Below are 20,268 nucleotides of genomic sequence, written 5' to 3'. Positions count from 1 at the left end.
AGTGATATTTTAGGCTTTAGGCTTAATTGAATACACGGTACAAACCTCCCCAACATTACTCATTCACCACATACTATAATACTTAAAAATTGCAAACTAAGTCACAAAACATGAACCCCTCTGCAACTCAACAGCTACAGAGCAAAGAAGTTCCTCTCTTTTCCACCTTCACTCAGTGTATGTCCCTCGTCTGCAAGAGTACATAAGAAATGAGCATCAGTTTTTCTTTTCCCTTCACAGAATTTTGTTCTCCAGTATCATTCCAAAAACTAGTGCAGTTAGACGGATAGGTGCCTCATTTCATGTTTCTGCCCCTCAGTTTAAGAAGATTTTTGCTGTTTTATAAGAGAATGGGTATATTCCTGCCAAGGAAGTAATCTATTCTAGCAACACCCACATAAGGGTTGTCTTAACTTGACATTATACCACCTTAAGAGACAGATCTTGGAGAGCTCTAATCAAAATACAATATGGCAAGGTACAGGTAGACCTGGAGGCCTGGGAAGGGGAAGTAAGAGATGAAATCAATTTCAGTAAATTGTTTGAGTTGTAAGAAATGATAATGTGCTTGCAAAATAATATTTGCATAGAAACTTTCAAGAAGGAATTAATTTATAGATTTAGAAGATTTATCACTATTCTAATTAGTCTTAGCTTATGAAGGTTAAAATAATGGGTTCCTTGCTTGTTTATACATTATAACTTGGATTAGAAAGAGATGAAGCAACAACTTCAGGTAAAATTTTCTCTGACTCCAAACACTTAGCAGGTGACTAGCAGGTCCTGAAGTAGCATATATATGCTCTGCAAAGCTGTATTTAAGGCTGCAATTGTTACCTTTCTAAAAGTATATGTTGGATTTAAGAGTGAAGTGAATTCAATTTGCCTGGCAATAAAGTTGAAACCCAAATAGTCTTGTGGCATCCATAAAGGCTTCGCTAAGTTTAGTAATATGTATGGTACATTGTGCATTAAACAGTTAATTAACTGTATGCATAAGAGCAACAAAATACAGAACATGACTAATTCCTTTGGCAAATAAAGTCATCTAAGAGCTTATTCTGATACAAATAAGGGGTCAAAGTAATCACTTATTTTGTCTTAATATACCTGTCCACAGATCGACCAGGTCCCACACCAAGTTCTGGTCGTGCGCTGGGTAAGAGGTAAGATAACCTATCCATCACAGAGGATGCTACAGGTAAGGCAGCAATATTTTGATTTATCTTCTTGAGTTCATTTACAATGGCACTGGCGACAGACTTCAAAACATGATGAGGAAGGTGGAACGTAACCGTTGCCCACTAAATTAAGAAAAGAAGTGTTTTGAGTTTTAAAATTGTAACATCTAAACAACAAACAGATCACAAAAGTGTCAAAACCAAAAACAAAAGCATGTCTTCCATGCTCCCATGATATCAAGAAGTAATACAGCAACAGACAGACAAAACCAACACATACATAATGCAAGGAAAGTCAGTAATTTCAGATTTTAAACTCAGTTGGGTTCATTAGTTGACTTTATCTGCAAGAAACTAACCTTGTTTGTTCTCCTAACAAGTGAAGCTTCATACAGAGGAACTAAGAAACATAATATCTTCTACTGTCTTCAAACAAAATCCACCACTAAATCAAACATTTTGTATGTTTCAATAATGGTAGACACACAGATTAGACTTGGGAATCCATTTAGACAGTACAGAGACAATTTCTTACCTTTGCAACTTTATGATTTGCTGCTGTTTCATGTGAGGTATTTTTTAAACCATCCTTCAGTTGCGTGATGAACAAGTCATATCCCTCTGTGCTAGAAACATCTACTTTTTCTATGCAAGCAGATAACAGCTGCTGAGCCTAAAATGCAGATGTGTGAGAAAAGTTAGCATCCACAACTACAGACAGGAATTACACCTGTGTCATTACTTCAGGAAATGACCTTCGTCATATCCTACTTTATCATATCTTATATCAGAATAATTCCCATAAAAGACCCAAAGTTCCAAATTTCATTTTGTAGGCCAATCAATAGACAAACTTCAGCAATAATGACAGTAATTACTACAAGCTCCCTCAAGGGCAATATTACTAAATGTTAAACAAGTCAATCATATAAACAACTATAACTGAAGACATATTAAAGACAAGCAATAAGGAGACATGTATTGCTCAATGCTTTCTCTTCAAAAGGATTCATTCAGCTTTACAGACAAAAAGTGAGAGCATTTTTCTGTGACAAAAAGTGATATTTTCCTGAGTAGCTTTGTATCTTCAAAAAGCTAGATGACAGTGGAACAACACTGCAACAAAATTAGAGGTAAATTACTTACAATGCTAATACAAGGAAGCTGAAAAGTGAGGCAGAAAAAACCCAGGCTAGTTTAGAAACTACAAACTCCTAAAACTCAGAAATAATGCAGCTAAAAAAGAATGCTATAAACATCCATTTATAGACTTTTTCTTCCAAGTCTCATTCGTTTCCAGCTTATCCCTCCGTCTGCTAACTTCGTGTTGACAGGTAAGATTTAAAGTTATGCTTTATGTGCAAAGCACAGAGTATTCTATATCTGCTGTTAGGTGGGTTAACTACTGAAAAATAATATAGGAATTTTTTTCAAGTTACAAACACAGGGAAATATTTCCCTGAGGACAACAGCCAGCCAGTCACAAACTGTTCCAAACAGAATGGATCAAATGGCCCCTTGGTTATACCCTTGAGGAGTTCAGGGAAAGAAAGACAGAAATAAGGCAAACCAGTCCCGTAGCTAGGGCTGTATCTGTTTCTCAGATTTCAATAAAAAGACAATTACAATTCTTGTGGCATCTCATACTTTCCAAATTTCTTGCGGATGACAGAAGAATAAGAGATAGATTGTGGAAGTTCCTAAATTTACAGTGTTCTGTGGGGACTTGAAAACAGCATAGAGGTTGCTCCATAACTTCTCAGTGCTGCCAATTAAAAATGCATAAAGATGCATTGCATTACCAGCAGATCAAACATATTAAAAGACTACTTAAATTAACAAATTCACAGAAAAGTTCTAGAGACAAACAAAAAAACCCCACTCTTGCTTGGATAAAAGTTCCTGACCTTTTTAAGGTGAAAGAGATGGGCTGGTGCGTTTGTATGATATTTGCTTAATATTTACTAAATTTTTCCAAGGCCTGGGCTGCCTCCTCTTTAAAATTAAAAGAACTGAAGACAGCTAATGTTTTGCTTCCTGTCTCACTGATTTGGCCATGAACTTCCCAAATCTATTCCTACTGAACCGTAATTTCCGAATTATTTTAAACAAGAAGGACCTTTACAGAGAAGTGCTGTATTATAACCTTGAAATAAGGATCTGTAAACTCTTCGGAAGAAAAGAATCTTTAGTCAAAACTGATACAAACTTACAGGTTGTACTGAACCATGTGAGACTGCAAACAAGTGACAGCAGAACTTATGAAAGGAAACCCTGACCTCTGCCAGTTTCTTCGCACTCAGCCACACATACCAAGTTTCTTTAGTAACGCAATAACGGTGTAAAAATGATGCCAGTGGTAGCAAGCCCGAGGAACCTGGAAAGCTCTCTTCAGAGACCTCTATGAAGCAACATTCTATTGCTGTTGCTCCTACTCAAGACCAGTAGTTAAAAACCTCATATATAACACACATTCTTGTACCCTAAGTGCCTGTTATTCAATATTCCAAGAGTACATAAATATTTTACAACAATGCTGAAGGTAAACAAATGCAACAAAATCCTAAGCATTACACTCTAAGCAGAAATGTCTACATTAGCTTCTCTTGAAGTGATACTAAATGTTCAAACCAGGGAGTATCACATTACAGCTAAAAGGGAAGCCAGGTTTACAGGGAGAAAAGTCTTTTGTTAGGCCAGCTGACATAGCTAGAAAATTTACATTCCAGCACTAATTTTTCATGTGTAGAAACACCATATTAGCCGATTTTAATTGTCTTCCTTTCCCTGAAAGCCTATACCAAAAAAAAAAAAAAAAAAAAACAACCAAAAAAAAATTAACCAAAAAATCAAACTGAATCAAACCAAAAAAAAAATCAAGGATACCCAACAGACTGCTAGGAGTGTATATAGATTCCATACTCAAGCACAGACAAAGCTCAGGAAACATGTCCTTATCTCTAGTCACTAAGAAGTTCTTTCATCTGAAATAATGTGTTCTTGAGGCACACTCTTACTTGTTTGAGATACAGGGAACTGCAAAAAGCTATGGTCTTATGACAGCTAATAACTAAGAAACTTTTCCATTACATGCTGTTAATATTACCCTAGAAACTTGGGGTTTCAAATGTCTAGTTTCAGTATTTCTGACAGTTATTTACATACCTCGGGGTTTTTTTTCCCCTCTCCACATCTTACCTCTGTAACTGGCAATTCAAGCTGAACCACATCATCTTGTTTTGAAACAGGCGTTTGCAGAGCTGTGTCTAACAGTAAGATGCCATTGAGATCTTTCCTACATCCTACTGCATAATCATCCACAAAGATCACTTTATCCACAGCAGAAATATACTGACATTTCACCCGTCCACCTGGTTTAGCTAGAAAGGGAAAGACAAAAAGCAAGATCCAATTAGAAAACAGTTTATATAAAAGACCTTTAATACCTGTTCTGGAAAGCAATGTAACACTTTGCCAAGATCTTTACGGCTTGAGACGATAAAAACCTAACATTTCAGCTATCACAACTTTCACCAAACTTTTATTTCCTACATTAAAAAACAAACTACCAAAATCTGTACACCCCATCAACAACTACAACCATTTTATTCCTACAATGGAAGCCATTATTCAAGTCCTGCTCCTACCACAAGGCCTAAACTAGTGTTTTCAAGCCTAATGCAGATGCCTGGTACACTTGATATTAGCTGACAGTCAATAATAAGAATTAAATTGTACAAATCAGCACAAAAACTAAGACACAGTTGCTGAACTACCACTAAGGCACCATTTCATCAAGCAAAACAGTACTCAAACTTCTGAAAAATAAGTACAGCATGTAACATGTACCAATGTTAATGTGTTCCTTGAGACGCTAAGGTAGCTTGTTTCTGCTCAGTGCTGCACACGTGATATCAGTAACAGGTTTGAGAAGTCTGCTGGGGGTGGAGGAAGACTGTCAGCAGATAAATAGGGAAAGGCTGTGCCAATGGATATTATCCTCAGAAATAATAATACTAATGCTATTATTATTATTATATATGTGTCTAAGGCTGGATGGATTGTAAAACTGCAATCCATGTAATATGCTACCTGTATAGAAGGCCACCTGCTTTAATTCACATAAAGTGTAACCTGTGGCTATAGAAGTGGACTGTATGTAAGTTATAAGTATATGGACACATTCTCCAAAGGGCAAAGCTGAAATTGCTGGATTGTCAACACAGATGTCTTCTTGTTGCACAGGAATTCCATTAAATTTTGCATTAATCATGTCCCGTCCCTGTTTTCATCCTTCCTCAGACACTGGATACCATTTTTATTGTAAATAATTAAAAATCAACATTTCGGTAGCTAGAATGCAGTAAAATATCCAGGTAAGGACAGCTATGTAATTCTCTCCTCTTCATGTTTTGATATAGTTAAATGGAAATAAAAACTTCTGGAAATAATAGGGCACATGAATCTGACCACATTACATTTGTGGTATCCTCTATCAAAAATGTAGGTCAAGAACAGTTTTCTGGTGCCCTTCTCACCAAAATTTTTGAAACAATGACTCATATAATCTCAAAACACAGGCTATATCCCTTTGCCTGCATTAAGGATACTGCAATTGTAATCATTGCTATAACAGTCAGAAACACTTCAAGAGCTCTGGAATCACTTGACAGTTGTGAAGTCTTTAGTTCTTCCTCGTCAGAAAAGCATTCTCTGAATGGCAAATCAACTAGTTTCTAACTGCGTTTTTGCCAATACATTTGAGTTCCTCACACGAGACTTTCTACAGACAACACAGCTGCAGGCAAGGAAGTAAGTTATTCTACAGGAAAATAACAGGTTTTACAAAAATTCAAATACAAGTTGTAACATCTTTAAAAGTATTAATTTCAACAACGCAGTGGAAACTGTTATGTAAATAAACTGAAAGGTATCTCATGCACTAAACTAGAAACCTCAGTAGATTCTGATGGTGTTTGCAGTCTATCCAGTGTGATCCAAGTGATGGATCACTACAGGATGCTTTCTTTAGCCCACTACTTCTCCTCTTTCCCAGAGAAAATGGGAAAAGCAGCTCACCCTTTCTGGCAGTGCCAACACCATAACACTTTCTTTTGCACTTGCCTTATTTCCTGTCAAGCTGCTCATGCCCTATGACTAGGAATTCAGCAGTTTGTAGGAGCCCCAGTCCTTGTGGCTTTCCAGGCTAGACCATTCTTATTTTATGATTTCTGCAGTGAAATCTCATGTCTAAACCAGCAAAAGGCTAATATCCTCTAAGTAAGTAGTCCAAATCCTTAGAAGCCAATGAAGATTACTAAAGAGGCAGATAACATGCCCAATCAGCATAATATTTAGTTATAACAAGAAGTTATAACTACAGCACAAGAAATTGTGCCTAACAGCTATGATTTTCACTGTCTTGGTATATACTTTGTTGGTTACATTTACAGAAAGACTTCAGCCAAATTATCTCTAGAAAATTATTTACAGCTGCACTTTATTTGAAGCACATAAAACCAAATCAAGCTCCCTTAGGCTAAGTCGATGGAGCTTCAAGGAAATTATTCAATCAATATTTAATATTGTTCCAAAACCCAGAGAAACACATTCTGCAACTGACTGGTTTACACTTTGAGTAGCCTCTGAGCTGCTGACAAGCTGTTTTGCAAAAAGGAGTTTAATTTTTGAAGTTCACAAAATACATTTCAAGGTGGTTCACAAACTATAGTCACAAACTATAAAACAGTCTACTTATGGTTGGCCATATGATTATAGTAGCAGACTGAGAACCAGGAAACTGAAGAATTTAGAAGTCACCATTAAGAAGTAACCACAGTAAAAGAAATGCCTAGAAAAGCTAAATCATTCTCAAAGTATTGTCAGATGCGTCCTTTCTAACTCAGGATCAATGTTCAACAATCTGCCAAAGGACTCCAACCGATACCCTTTGAAAAATGTACTGGTGGCACTCTAACATTATGTACTGCCTGTCCAGCCTGGATAAGTTTACTAGCAATATGTAGTGATCTGCATCTTCACAAACCACAGTTCAAAAGTTTCACAGGAACTCACCAAATTACTTAAGCCTGATCATCAAAATCCAGCTGTTACTCTCATTTTAGCCATAATTCCTTCAGCTGTAATTTATTTTGGGTGGTGGAAGGAGAAATAGTCATTCAAAGTTTTTAATGATTTTGCTTTTCAGTCTTGGCACAGGTGGATCATAGCTTCTCCCAAAATCTCTGGCCTATTTGTTTAGGACTGAAACCAAAACAACTTACAAGAAAAGGTCATTAAGCCTTTTGTCAGCACCTGTAAGGAAACCTAGCAGGCTGCTAGCACCTACAAGTGCAAGCCCGATAGCATACTACATTATGGTATGTCATCTACAACAACCTTAGAACTAGCAAACTGAAAACTTAAAATAAAAGCAAATAAACATCAGCTTGCAGAAATTAAGAATCTGAGAAAAGGAACATTTACCCTCCACCTTCTTTGTTTCTAAGAATACAGAACAGAGATTGGCAATTTCCTGTGATCAAAATCTGACCTTCAAAAACATTACAGAAAACAAACTTGCTTGGAGAATTCATAACAGTCTAAGCAGCATCTATTGTACCCCCATGACTGCAGGCATTAAGATGGACCAAACTAATTAGAGAATTAGCTTTATATTTAAAGACGTAAAAGAATGAAAAAGTTTGTCTCCGTTTCTCTGCTATAAACAGATCGAGCCTCAAAGCTTTAGAGCTTAAGAGAAAGTGGTTGTCACCTGAATATGCATGGCCATCATCATGAAGAGATATAGGTTAATGTTAACAGTAACACCCTTATCTTTTGTATTATCGAAAAAAGTTAATTCACCTTGAAAACTGCTAGCCAGGAATGGCACTAAAACGGATCAAAGTCAGTAATTCTCTTGACAAGAATCTCCTAGTGTGCAGCAAAAACCCCAAATAGTTTCTAAATTACAGTAAACTAACACTTCTATCTGCAGCTATAAAGTGAGAGTGGTAAACACACACATTACAACACTAACTCCATAATGCTAAGATCCAAGTCCAGTCAAATATCTAAAGGAACATTTATAACTTTGATCTATGAATGCTGTTAGGTCTTTAGATTAGGAATTAAAATAATATTTTTGGAGAAACACAAATCCCATCAGCTCAGCAGAACTGATGCACCTGTTTCTGCATTTCCAATTTAAACTAGAATATCCAAACAGTATCTCAGTACTCATTTCAAAACACTGCAAGCCTGGGAAACTAAATGAATGAAGTTTCAGGAGATCAAAAGCCCTTCTATTCCATTAGCTTTGTATCATAAGATTTGAACATCAAGCTATTTTAAAGGCAAGAGAATCTAAAAACGCAAGAAAAGGCCAAGTTGGCTGACAGCAAAACTATCATTTCCATTAGAGGAAAAAACGCTTCTTGCAACCTTACTCAGCTTCTTCTCACACAGTTTTCACATGTACCTGGGATTAGAAAACCCCATATGTATCAGTTGTCCTCATTTGTAGCAAGGCAGGTGCCTTTCCTATTGCTACTGTTTCACATAATGACAAAACCAACTGAAAGTTCGCAAGTATAATATCTAATTATATGCTAGCTAAGCCACACGCTGCCAAATCAAGAATATCAGGACAAATGCAGTTGGAGGAAGTTATACAATACAAATAAAAAAAACCACCCCATCTTAAAGTTCAACTTGCTGTCTTAACTTCCTATATTTGGAGGAAACTATTTTGAACTAATACTACAGAAAATCACAGCTATGGACTAGCTGGAAAGAGTTCATACAAATGAGGACAAAAAGCAAACCAGTGCAAGTCTGGTTTAAAAATTAGAAAATTGTCTCCAAATTGTTTTACCTCAGTGGCTCCCAAATGAAACTAAAACATGGTGGTTATGAACATCTGGGAACACAATAATGAGAAGACGTCTAAGGTATGTTGAAATTAGGCCACAAATACTCATCACTACTGAATTTATCAGTCATAGATTCGCTCTTGTTCCTCCTCAGTGGAAGTTTCTCAAACTTGAGGAAAGGATAGAAAGGAAACTATTAGATGATCACAAGTTTAAGGTCCTATTTTAGACAAATTATGTAAATGGGCTTAAATCAGCTATACACAAGCAACATTTTCAGATTCCACTACATGCACACACCTCTATCTGCCACATCAACTGGAAGAGCTGTCCAAAATGATTGAATAAAGCAAAAACACATTCAGAGCTGAAACAGGATAGAAAACTAAAATTGTTCTCTGAACAGCAAGAATGCTAAAGGAGGCAGAAATACCCAGCTCAACATCATGAAGTGCCTTCAAACCCATTATTTGCCAATACTGGATTTAGTTAATCAAAAACAAGGCATGATCTAAATTTTATCTTTTTCTTTAGCAACAAACAGGACAGAGCTGTTTCAGTATCAGTTTCATTACATGATAGCTGGTTTTAACAATCCTTATTAGCAGTAAGATGTGTTATCTAGGCCAAAGCATTGGAGACCACCACATGAATATTAACTAAATGTGTCTGATCAAGCAACTACTAACAGAACACTAAGACTTAAAAGGTTTCAGAACATAAACAAACCCCCACTGAGATCAAGACAGCTCATACCTCACTATCTTTGCAGGCATAGGGTCCTCTTCCACCCTACAGACTTAAAATGAGACTGAATCAGCAGGAAGATGCTGGTGAGCTCTTTGTGCCCACGCTCTTTATGTGGTTTCAGATCTTCATGTATCTAACATTACTGCTGCCTTGTATGCTGCACAGTTTTATGCGGTTACCCCGTGAACAAATTATGAAAGATTTCACAGGGTATTCTACAATCCTTCCTGCAAACTCAGATAAACCGTGAAAATGCAAGTTCCTGCAATTCTCCTGCAAACACCTCACAGAGGACACTGTCTTCTTCAAAATTTTTCTCAAAGTGGAAAACTATGCTTAAAAAAATTTCAGGAAAGTTGTCTTTCCAAAGTTGCAGACAGACAGATTACACAGCATCCACCCAGAACCAGAGACAGGCAAAGAACACTTCTCAGTCAGTAACAGGAAGTTCCCGTTTTTCAAGAGCAAGTCCCATCACAGCATTTCACAACAAAGAACCTTTGCCAGATGAAATTTTACCACCAGTTCCTCTTTTTGCCCCTAGAGTGGCTAAGACATTGGAGTTCATCCATTATGTGTCCTACAGCCTCTGCAACAGGAGAAAACATCTCCAGTTATGGCACTTTTTAAAATCCCAAGACTGTTTGGCACGAAATGGTTTAGCTTCTCCCTCTCCCAAGCCCCAATATTATACGAGCTTCCAAAGCATCATGCTGGGAGAAGCAGCAAGTACTCAAAAGCAGATAGGTCGGTTAGAAGGCAAGTGAAAAACTGGCTGTCACGTTCAAAGTTAGTAATTAATGACTCCACACCTCGCTGGCAGCCAGTTGAGTGGCATTCAATGAAACTCGATATGGTTTACTATCTTCAATGGCTTGGATAACGGGACAGGCTGCACCTTCAGTAAGACTGAGGATGATGGGAGATGACTGAGGGCAACTGATGCATTAAATGGAAGGGCTGCCTTTCAAAAGGATCTCAAAAGACAGAGAAATGGCTTGACACACATCTCCTGATATTCAATGAAGACAAACGCAATGACTTACACCTGGTGTGGAATATAACCCCATATAGCAAGAGAAGCTGGGGACCAACTGTCTAGGTGGCAACCCAAAAGAAAGAACTTGGGGATCCTGATGGACAGGCTGAACAAGAGGCAGCAATACATCTTTGCAGTGACAAACTTACCACAGAGGGGATCGAGGGAGAAGATCCGTTTCCTCTAATCAGGAATGTTGAGCTCACATCCAGCTTCGCTCCTCCATCTGAGATATCAACACATATGCAAGTCCCAGGAAGGGCTACTAACACAGTTAGAGGGCTGGAGCATACAAGATGTGGGGAAAGACTAAGATAACTGGGCTTGTTCAGTCTGCAGAGAAAAGGTTTAGGAGGAAATCTAACAGCAGTTTTCCATTACTGCAGAAGTAGTTCAACAGCTATGTTAGACTGCAGAGTTACTACCTACCTACTACCACCTTTCTCTTTTGGACATTACTTTTAAAAAAAAACACAAGGGTTACACTGAACAAGAACTAATGACACTGGATCAGAGGAAAATGTGCATAACTCCACAGTTTGTCCAAGACGGCTGTCTAAGACAGTGGTTAGTGAAGAATTTAAGAAAGGATAGGTATACAATGGCTCTTCCTTGTAACACTCTTAGCCCCTGCTAATCTTCGCTCAGGGACCTTCTGCAACAAAAGGGATTTCGTTTTTCATAGTGACCTTGGATAGGTTTTTCATCTATGACTTTGTCCAACACTGTTGTAATTCCACAAACACAGAGTATCCACAATGCCCTGTAGCCAGGAGCTCTATATTTTACTATTTCTCAATTATTTCTTTTGATGCCCTCAGCTTTTGTACTAGAACAATCAATTCCCAATTTACATTTTTCACATGTCCAGAATTTTGCAAACCTCTCACTCTCTTACCTCCCCATTCCGAATCATCCCCATTATCTTTTTAAGACTGAATATTGCTTCACATGCATAAACCATTCCACACCTTTAGTTTCTAGTTCTGTTATAGACTTTTTGCAATGGAAATATCGAAACTGCACACAAGCAGGCATTGAAATAGACTTATATTATTAGCTGGGTTTTTGACAACTTCTCTAGCAATGCCTTATACGATAAGAACTGAGCAATTAGCTGGTATTTCATATTCCTAGCACAACTTCAAGACCTCATTCTGGCCTTATGAGTCAGTTCAGACCCCAGTACACCAGACTTCAACTCTACTAAATTCTTATGAGTACATCAAGTTAATTAAGGGCATGCATTCTCGCATTCTCCTAATAACTGCTTCTACATAGGAAAACTGAAGTAGAACAGACTAGATTCATGCATGTTTAATTTATATTTAAAAGTGAAACTATTCTTTAGAGAAGTTGGCAAAATTGAAAGGCCTTGTACGTTTAAAACACTTATTTGCAGCCTCAGGATATTTGAACATGGTGACTACGTAGGTTTAACTTTAGTTCTTTCACTAGAAGGGAAAATTCAGAAAAGCTAACTCAAGTTTGGCCGTGCCAGGCTCCCTCTATAGGCAATGGAACCAGGTTCCTCCAAAAGTTCAGAGTAAGGACTTTTCCTTTCTCTGTATTGCATGGAGAGAGAACCTAAGATTATTTCTTGAAAAATGCCAACCTTGTTATATGAAAGCTATAGAAAACCAAACAGGAAAAATCCATTATTACAAAAAGTCTATCAAGCAGTGTCACATCTTATCATTTACATCACAACATAAATCTAGGATCCAGAAGACAGGTCTACTAGAGTCTACCACAGTATTTCTCCACAAAAACCACAGTGCCTTCTTGCACTCCAATTAAACACTCTCCAGTCTTCACTGCCATCTTCCCAGCTTCCCACTGTCATCCAGCTACTCCATCATAGTTCTCAGTCCCATCCTTTACCTTCCCAGCTCTTCCTTTCACTAAGGAGTTTTTTGAGTCTCTGTAGCCTGTTGCCAGTCAACAGAGTTTACCCAACTGTTCTCCTACAGCTGCCAAATGCTCAGATGAGATCCTGATTGCTTCACACTCAGGTCAGAGAAGCGCAGGGGATCAAACAGTTTTCCCTCTACAAACTGCACAGGGGACTGAAGAACTGCCAAGAAACTGTATGCTATACAAGCCTTCATTAACCAGCACTTGAGACTGGATATGTTTTCACTACTGCTACCAATTTTCAAGACTACTTAATTGATAAGCAAATTCCCCCCTAAGTTACACATTAAAAAAGTTATCAATACTCACTGAACTGCCCTAGCAAATACCTCAAGAAAATTTTAAATATAAGTGTTTATATTCATATGACAGATGAGTTATTATTTCTATAATTTTACACTTTTAAACTTATGCTAAACGTTTATTGTGTATAATTCTTTTCCATGGAGCGCTTTCCCCAACAAGCATATGACATCTTCAAAATAAATGTTTTGCAGACTTCCTATTTACTTTTTGACTAGCAGTGTACTCTGGGTCCTTACTAAATCTTGATACTCTTCCCAAAGACAAGGCAGCAAAGGAATTGGGCCAATACACAATTCAGAAACCAAAAGAAGCTGCAAGTGTTAATATTCATGTGTACTTCACAAATGAAAGAACTGAAGGCAATAGCTGTTCTTTTTTGAATCCTCTACTCAGTGACAAGCACTCATCCGGTGATTGCAAGCAGTCGTTGCAATTAAGAGAGCATTAACTATTTAAAGGACAGCTTTCTAACAGCAGAAAGCAATACAGTGGCATCACTTAGGAACCATCAGGAAAGTGAACTGATCCATGGGTAAATTTTTTATTTAAAAATTAAAAAAAAATGGTGAGCAGTTACTGATCCCAGTGAAACAGAAAACACACAACAAGCTATCTCACATGACCTTGGGCATGACACACTCAAAAGTTGTCCAGGAGTCCACATGGTTGTAAGCCCCATCTCCAAGACAGCCTAAGAAACGTTTTTGAAATGTCATACTGCTAGTGGAAAATCAAAAAACCCTTGTAACAGCAAGGATGGACAGGTTTGTTCCCTGATTTTAAAGTCACTTGGAAAGAAAACCTGAAATAACAGATCAACAAATCAGAACAACAGATCAAAAAATCAGATACAATCATTATTAAAAAAGAGATTAAGGTGAATTTTCAGTCTAGGACAGATTTTTCTTATACTCTGTCTTAAAAAATCCTAGATGTTCTATTTTCACTTAAGCTCAGGTTATGAATATCAATGCAATAGCAACCATAAAAATATAAACAATATAACTAAAGACTCAGAAAGTGGTTCTACTGAGCCAGCTAACATTATGGTGGGCTGCCAGAAATGACCAGCTATAGGACAGGAGAGTGTACTAGATCCAAACCACTCATCACCAGAATGTCCCTAAGAGTAAAAAGGTCAGGGCTTTTAAACATCACTAGGCTGGGCACTCAGAAGCAAAAGTGCTCTCAATGTTTTCCCTACTTCCAGTCCAACAGAGAGTCACCTGCTTCCTTTCATAATGTTCTAGACTCGAACTATCAATTATCTGTCAGAATATATTTCTGCCAAGTTTCTTCTACATTTTACACATCACAGTATACAACATGACTGGGAGCTGAGCTGAAGGGCATGTCATATAAGCATATTAAAAGCTGACTTGACCAAAGTTGGATCACAATCAGCACTGAGGGTGAAAGTCAGTTTTTCTCCTCTGAGAACTCTTCCTATCAGTGAGAAATTCCTTAACTACCTGTGAGATAATTGGGACAGGGAGTCAAAATTCAAATCCCTGACAAAGAGCACAGTATTTCATTTTGGGTCACTAAGAAGCATTTAAAGATTCATCTTTCTGCAGAAGACCTTCAAAATCCATATGCAGAGGTTTATGAAATTTCTGATTATCTGACATTAAAGCATTCTGCAACTTTAACAATACTGCACTACTGTTGCAATGGTAACCATGAATCCATCAGTCCAGATATGAATGACCTGCCAATAAAATGAAAAAATGTGCTACCATGCCTGGCAACATAACATATGCCTGCACTGCTGCCTGTTGTAACATCTGAGTCCCTGTAAGAAAAACAGAAATTAAAACATCCCTTTAAAGGCATGTGTAAAGAAAATATCTCTACTTTTACTCTATTTTAGCTTCTGCAGAAGATAATCCAGATGTGCTTCAACAGAGCTTGGAAATATCAATTAACAGCACCTTGACAGTCTGGCAAGATGCCTGGCAAGCAAGAAGGGATATCTACATACTCTGATTAAGCTACCAGGCAAATGGAGCTCACAGTGGTTTAGAATCGTTGTGGTATGAAACTGAACTTAAATCTAACAATTCTCCTATTCTGTTTTCAAAGTCCTTAAGGTTCCTCACGAATGAACTTACGATCATACAAATCAATGGAATGATCTCTTTGAGAAGTACTTCACCCAGATTAGCAGTCACCTGAGTACACTCAAATGCAAGGTGGGCTGCAGCAAATCACTAGATATTTGACAGTATTCCCCATGAGATGAGAAAATAAACAAGGAGAAAATTCTGTACTAAGAGCAACAGGCTTCATTATTACTAATTTTTTGTTTCATAATCAAATGAAAGAAAATAATAGACAAGGAGATGAAAAACTTGCCCCAAATTTGAGGAATGAAGGAGACAACTTGAGCAGTATTACCACTGAGTTTCAGTTGAAACTGCTGATGGTGTCTTCAAATAATTCAGGTGTAGAATTAGACAGTAGAATATCCCAACAGTTTCCTCCTAAAGATTATTGCAAGAAGTGTAAACTCTATGACTTCCAAGCTGCAAAAGAAAATCTTGTTTTCCCTTCTGCATCACATGGAAAAGAATCAAAAAGAAACAGAGCTGGGTATCCCTTGAGAGATTTCCAAGGCACCATAATTTGAAATGAGATGGTTGAAGACAAACAAGACTTCCCAAAAGGGATCTCTGACAGACAGACAGTGGTGTTGAACCTGCTGGCACAGGTGAGCCTCCTGGGCTGGGATCTATTTACTTCTATATTCTTCTGATGGAGGAACAGTAGTTGAGGGCCTCTTGTGCTAATGCAACATCTCTGTTTCCCCTGCAGGAACTGGTATATGTATAATGACTGTGTCCTTCCCTGTACAGATTCAGAAGTCTCTATTTTGATTCCTGTTAGGGTTTCTACAGTAATTTAGAAGGCCTTAGCTACAAAATACTGTGCATTTTAGCAAATGAGGCTCTGAATCAATTGCTACCTCAAATTAATGTAGACAAACTTAGAGGAACATTCAAAATGGTCACTGTTCATGTGACAGCACATTTTAGATTCTGCCCAAACTTCTCTGGGAATTATAGCACTCTCCCAGTTCAGGCAGTTTTCTTATTTTGTTTGTAAATAGAAGGAACTGATAAATCAAACATCTCTATGAACACTAAGAGTCACTTGAGATTATTCTGGGAAATTTGTTTAGATTATTTGGGATTTTTTTGTTTGGCTATTTTGGTTTGCTTTTTTTTGAGACAGAGGAAAAGGCTCATCCTTAGTGCTGTATTTAGAGATTGCTCATTTATGCTTTTCGGCTACCAGTGTTCAACTTGAAACTGAAACCACAAAAATATTTAAATGTCTACGAGGGAAAATAAAGTACTTGACAGACTTGCATGGCAGATTCAAAACTAGTCTTGACTAACCACTACCAGCAAACAAACAGAAATGCATAACATCCAGATATCACAATTTTCCTTGCACTCCCAGTCTGGCTCTCTGAAATGCACACCACATGTGCAACAGTCTCGATACAATAAAAAGGACAACCTTGTGACCAAGTAAGACAGAGTTTAATGCAAGCCTCACCTGATTCCCCCCTACTTTTATTCACTACTATGTTCTGGGCTGTTGCAAATGATCACCTGGTCCTCTTGAACAGGCCTACAGGGCTCACAGAGGGAACAGATTAAACGTGATCACACGCTTTCAAGAGACAGATCTGATGAAGATTCAGTATGGGACAATAATAATCATAATCCTCACTGAACTCCTACAGTTTGGGCTCAGAAGAACAATCCCTGCATCATCACATACGTTAGATCAGTGATATTCACATCAGAAACTGAAGCACACAGACCACATCCAAGTTGTCTTTTGGCTGTGAATCTTTTGCATTGCTCTTTTACACACCAAAGAGTAACCTGCATTTACATTCTAAGGAAGGCAGCCTCCATTGCTCTACCAGATTCAGCATTCCACAGGTTCAGTCTTTTCACAGAGAATGAGCTCAATGTGACTGCACACTAAGGCTTGGTGGTGTTTCTTTTTCTCCCCTGTCCTGTCTTGATGGGGGATTCTTTTCTTTGCTCTGCTTTCTAGAAAGAGAGGCCTGCTACAGTTTGTTTTTCCTTGGGTAAAGATTTCTGTCCAACACAAATCTTTTGGCAGGGCAAAAGACCTGCAGCCTCAATTACCAAGGAGGACAAGCAGTCTCCCAGGAGAAGCAGTTTTAATTCCTAGAGACTCTATTTTTAGTTATAGCACCAGAAGTCCCTGAAGCAACAATATCCTTTGACCTGTCATTTATGGCAGGGGAGGGAGCAGCAACAGAGTTGGTCTACAGGTCTGAGTGTCCAACTACTACTATCCTACATTACAAGAGCTCATGCTGTACAGAGCAGGCAGACATCAGAGAGCAGCTGAATTTCCTTTTCCTTCTCTTCCCATAGGCAGGCTGAAGAGAGAGAGAACAAGAGTGAACAGTGTTGCTAATAGCCCCAACAGACACCAACTGCTGAGATGGACCAGATTTCTGCCAAGTCTGAATCTAAAAGAAAAGTCAGCTAAAGTTTCTTCAAACTAAACTGAGGTTATAATTTTTTTTCCAGTAATGTAATCATCAGCTCTACCGCACAGATAAAATTTGGGTAGATTGCAAGCAATTCTGTTGTTTTATGTGAGGAGGAGTATAATCCATCTTTTACAGCCATGCTGTCAAAGAGAAGACTGACACTAAAGGAAGTATACATGACTGAATACACGTAACAGAAGCAAAGCAATATGTTATTTTCAAATAGTTACTATTTAGGGGAGAATTGCCTTTAGCATTTTGAACACTAAAGCAAATCCTTTGCAAGGATTTTATCACAGCACTTTGATTTACAGTTAACTTCTTTTTCTGTGCCTGAGAATTAAACATCTCCTACACAGACAACCAATTACAAAAGAAGTCCTCTATTTATGCCCCCCCTTCATTCCACAACTTAAAAGCAATCACCAAATTCCTGCAATAGCTTGAAGAAAAGAAATTAAGTTATTAATAAAAAAGCACGTTAGGAGACAGCATGGTAGAAGAAAGGGAATTACAGAAGCAGAGTGATCTGAACCCCAAACAATGCAGGAAACACCACACAAGAGCCTCATTTTCCATACGAGCAACTGACAATAAAAGCAGCCGGCACCTTCTTAATAATTCCACAAAACCTTCTTTTTAATTGCCCCAAATGCTTAACCTTTACACACAACGTACCAACTTAAACTCATGAAAGGAAATCACCGATTTTTGTCCTGTTCTCTTCAGTCTGACATTGCAACAAAGTTGCTGGATTTCGGGGTGAAAGCATACATATTGCATAGACTACGGCATCCCCTTACAGTTCTAGGCATTACTGTACCACAATCAGGCGGCAAACAACCTTTCATCAACACTACTCAAAGGTACATCTATTAGCAAGACACAACTGTAAGAACCTGAATGTGGAAACACAAAACTGGTAAGAAAGTGTATCTTTCTATGCCAAGGGCTGGACTCACAACATGCCAAATAACCCTAACCAGCACCCCATCAATATTCGGACAAGTACCACAGTTTAAGAACCATTAATGAAAAAGGAACAAAAGCTGTTAATTGCATGTGGATCTTTTTCAACAGAGACAGTTTATCAACAGTGTAAAAACACTAATGGTCAACACAGAAAGTTGCTTCATAGTTATGGAGATGCTACAGTCAGCCTCCACTAATTCAGTACATAATCATGCCTCCTGAACACAATAGCAGGGATACTATTACTAGCACCAGAGACAGTCAGGATAGTCAGCAGCCTGAAGAACTATCCAAGTTTATATAAAAATGTATCATCAAATAACTATGAAAGATTCTGATCTTAAATAATTCTAAGCTGTAAGACAAATGACACTTTTGAGAAGTACACCTTCTTAACAAACCCAGAGTAAGGCTTAATAAATAAATTACTACAGTATCGCATATCAATTAGAACTAGAACTATGCCTGTCCTGTCTAACATGCTGCTTCCAATCTTTGGAAGGTTCAACGTCATGTGACCCAAAAGAACACCTGAAGAGCTAAAATAAAAACACATAGCCCTGTACACCACAGCCTTTCACCCCCATTTAATCTTTTAGTAACCACGTCAACACATTTTGCAGAAGAAAAACACCTCGGCGCTGTCTACACGAGTATCTCTGCCCCAAAGAATAGAACACAGAATCAATTAGGTTGGAAAAGACCTCTGAGATCCCTGAGTCCCAGCCTATGGCCGAACATCACAATCTCAACCAGAGCATGGCACCGAGTGCCATGTCCAGCCTTTCCTTAAACACTCCCGGGGACAGAGACTCCACCACCTCCCCGGGTAGGGGAGGCCGTTCAGGCCAGAAAAACAAGGAGGGGCGACAAAGAGCCAGGGGGACTCCCCAACACCAAGGGGACGAGCCGAGCCAGGCCTCTCCCTCCCGAGGTTGCCCCCGCCCGCCGCGACACCTGTTCCCGCTTGCCCGCTCACCGCCGAGCGCGGACGCCTGCAGCGTGGCCCCCGAGGTGCCATCGATGACTTTGATGGCGCCGCGCGCGGTCACGGCCAGGATGGCGTTGAGCGCCGGGTGGTAGCAGAGGCTGCAGAGCCCGTCGGCGTCGCAGCGCAGGCAGCCGTCCCGCAGCAGCAGCCACTCGCAGGAGCCCGGGCCGGGCCCGGGCCCCGCCGCCGCCGTCGCGGCCGAGGAGCAGGAGGCCGCCGCAGCCATCTTCGCGGCCGCCGCCGCCGCCGCCCTCAGGACAAGAGGCCCGGGGGGAGCCGCTCAGTGACAGTCCCTGGAGCCGCCGCGGCCGCCGCCAGTCACCATCCGGGTCCGGGAGAGGGGGAAAGGGAGAGAGAGCGCCCGCGTGAGCGGGAAGTGACACAACCGCGCCGGATGCGGAACCGACGGCCCGGCCCGGGGGGGGGGAAGGGAGCCGCTCGGCGCGGGCAGGGCCGGTGCGCGGGCGCGGGGGGGCGGGGCTACGCTTTGCGCGCGCGCCCGCGCGAGTCCCCGCGCAGGAGGAAGGAGGCGGGAGCGCGCAGGGAGCGGGTCCCGCCTCGGGGCGGCGGTCGGTCCCGTGAGGGGCCGGGGATCTGCTCCGCTCTGGCTCCGTGCCCGGCGGGGCTGGAGCGCGGCCAGCCGGCCCTCGGCTGTTCCCGGCCCTCGGCTGTTCCCGGCCCTC

The 20,268-nt window shown here is 39.7% G+C and overlaps 1 protein-coding gene across 3 annotated transcripts in view; it reads right to left on the bottom strand.

The window, feature by feature from the left end:
* Positions 1-19,936, bottom strand: part of BIRC6 (baculoviral IAP repeat containing 6) — a 171,858-nt gene extending 151,922 nt beyond the window's left edge. For all 3 annotated transcript variants that reach the window (XM_027735004.2, XM_039389497.1, XM_027735005.2), the window contains exons 1-4: positions 19,574-19,936; positions 4,380-4,561; positions 1,717-1,854; positions 1,111-1,304 (exon numbers count right to left, since the gene is read on the bottom strand). In XM_027735004.2, coding sequence (XP_027590805.1) covers positions 1,111-1,304; positions 1,717-1,854; positions 4,380-4,561; positions 19,574-19,811 — 752 coding nt within the window. In that variant the 5' untranslated portion in view covers positions 19,812-19,936. The remainder of the gene's footprint in view (positions 1-1,110; positions 1,305-1,716; positions 1,855-4,379; positions 4,562-19,573) is intronic.
* Between the last annotated feature and the right edge of the window lie 332 nt (positions 19,937-20,268).

The sequence above is a fragment of the Pipra filicauda genome, unplaced genomic scaffold (genome assembly GCF_003945595.2).
Source record: "Pipra filicauda isolate LSUMZ 115617 unplaced genomic scaffold, ASM394559v2 scaffold72_size3293161_pilon, whole genome shotgun sequence".
Taxonomy (NCBI): domain Eukaryota; kingdom Metazoa; phylum Chordata; class Aves; order Passeriformes; family Pipridae; genus Pipra; species Pipra filicauda.
This window is presented reverse-complemented; position numbering and strand designations above follow the sequence as displayed.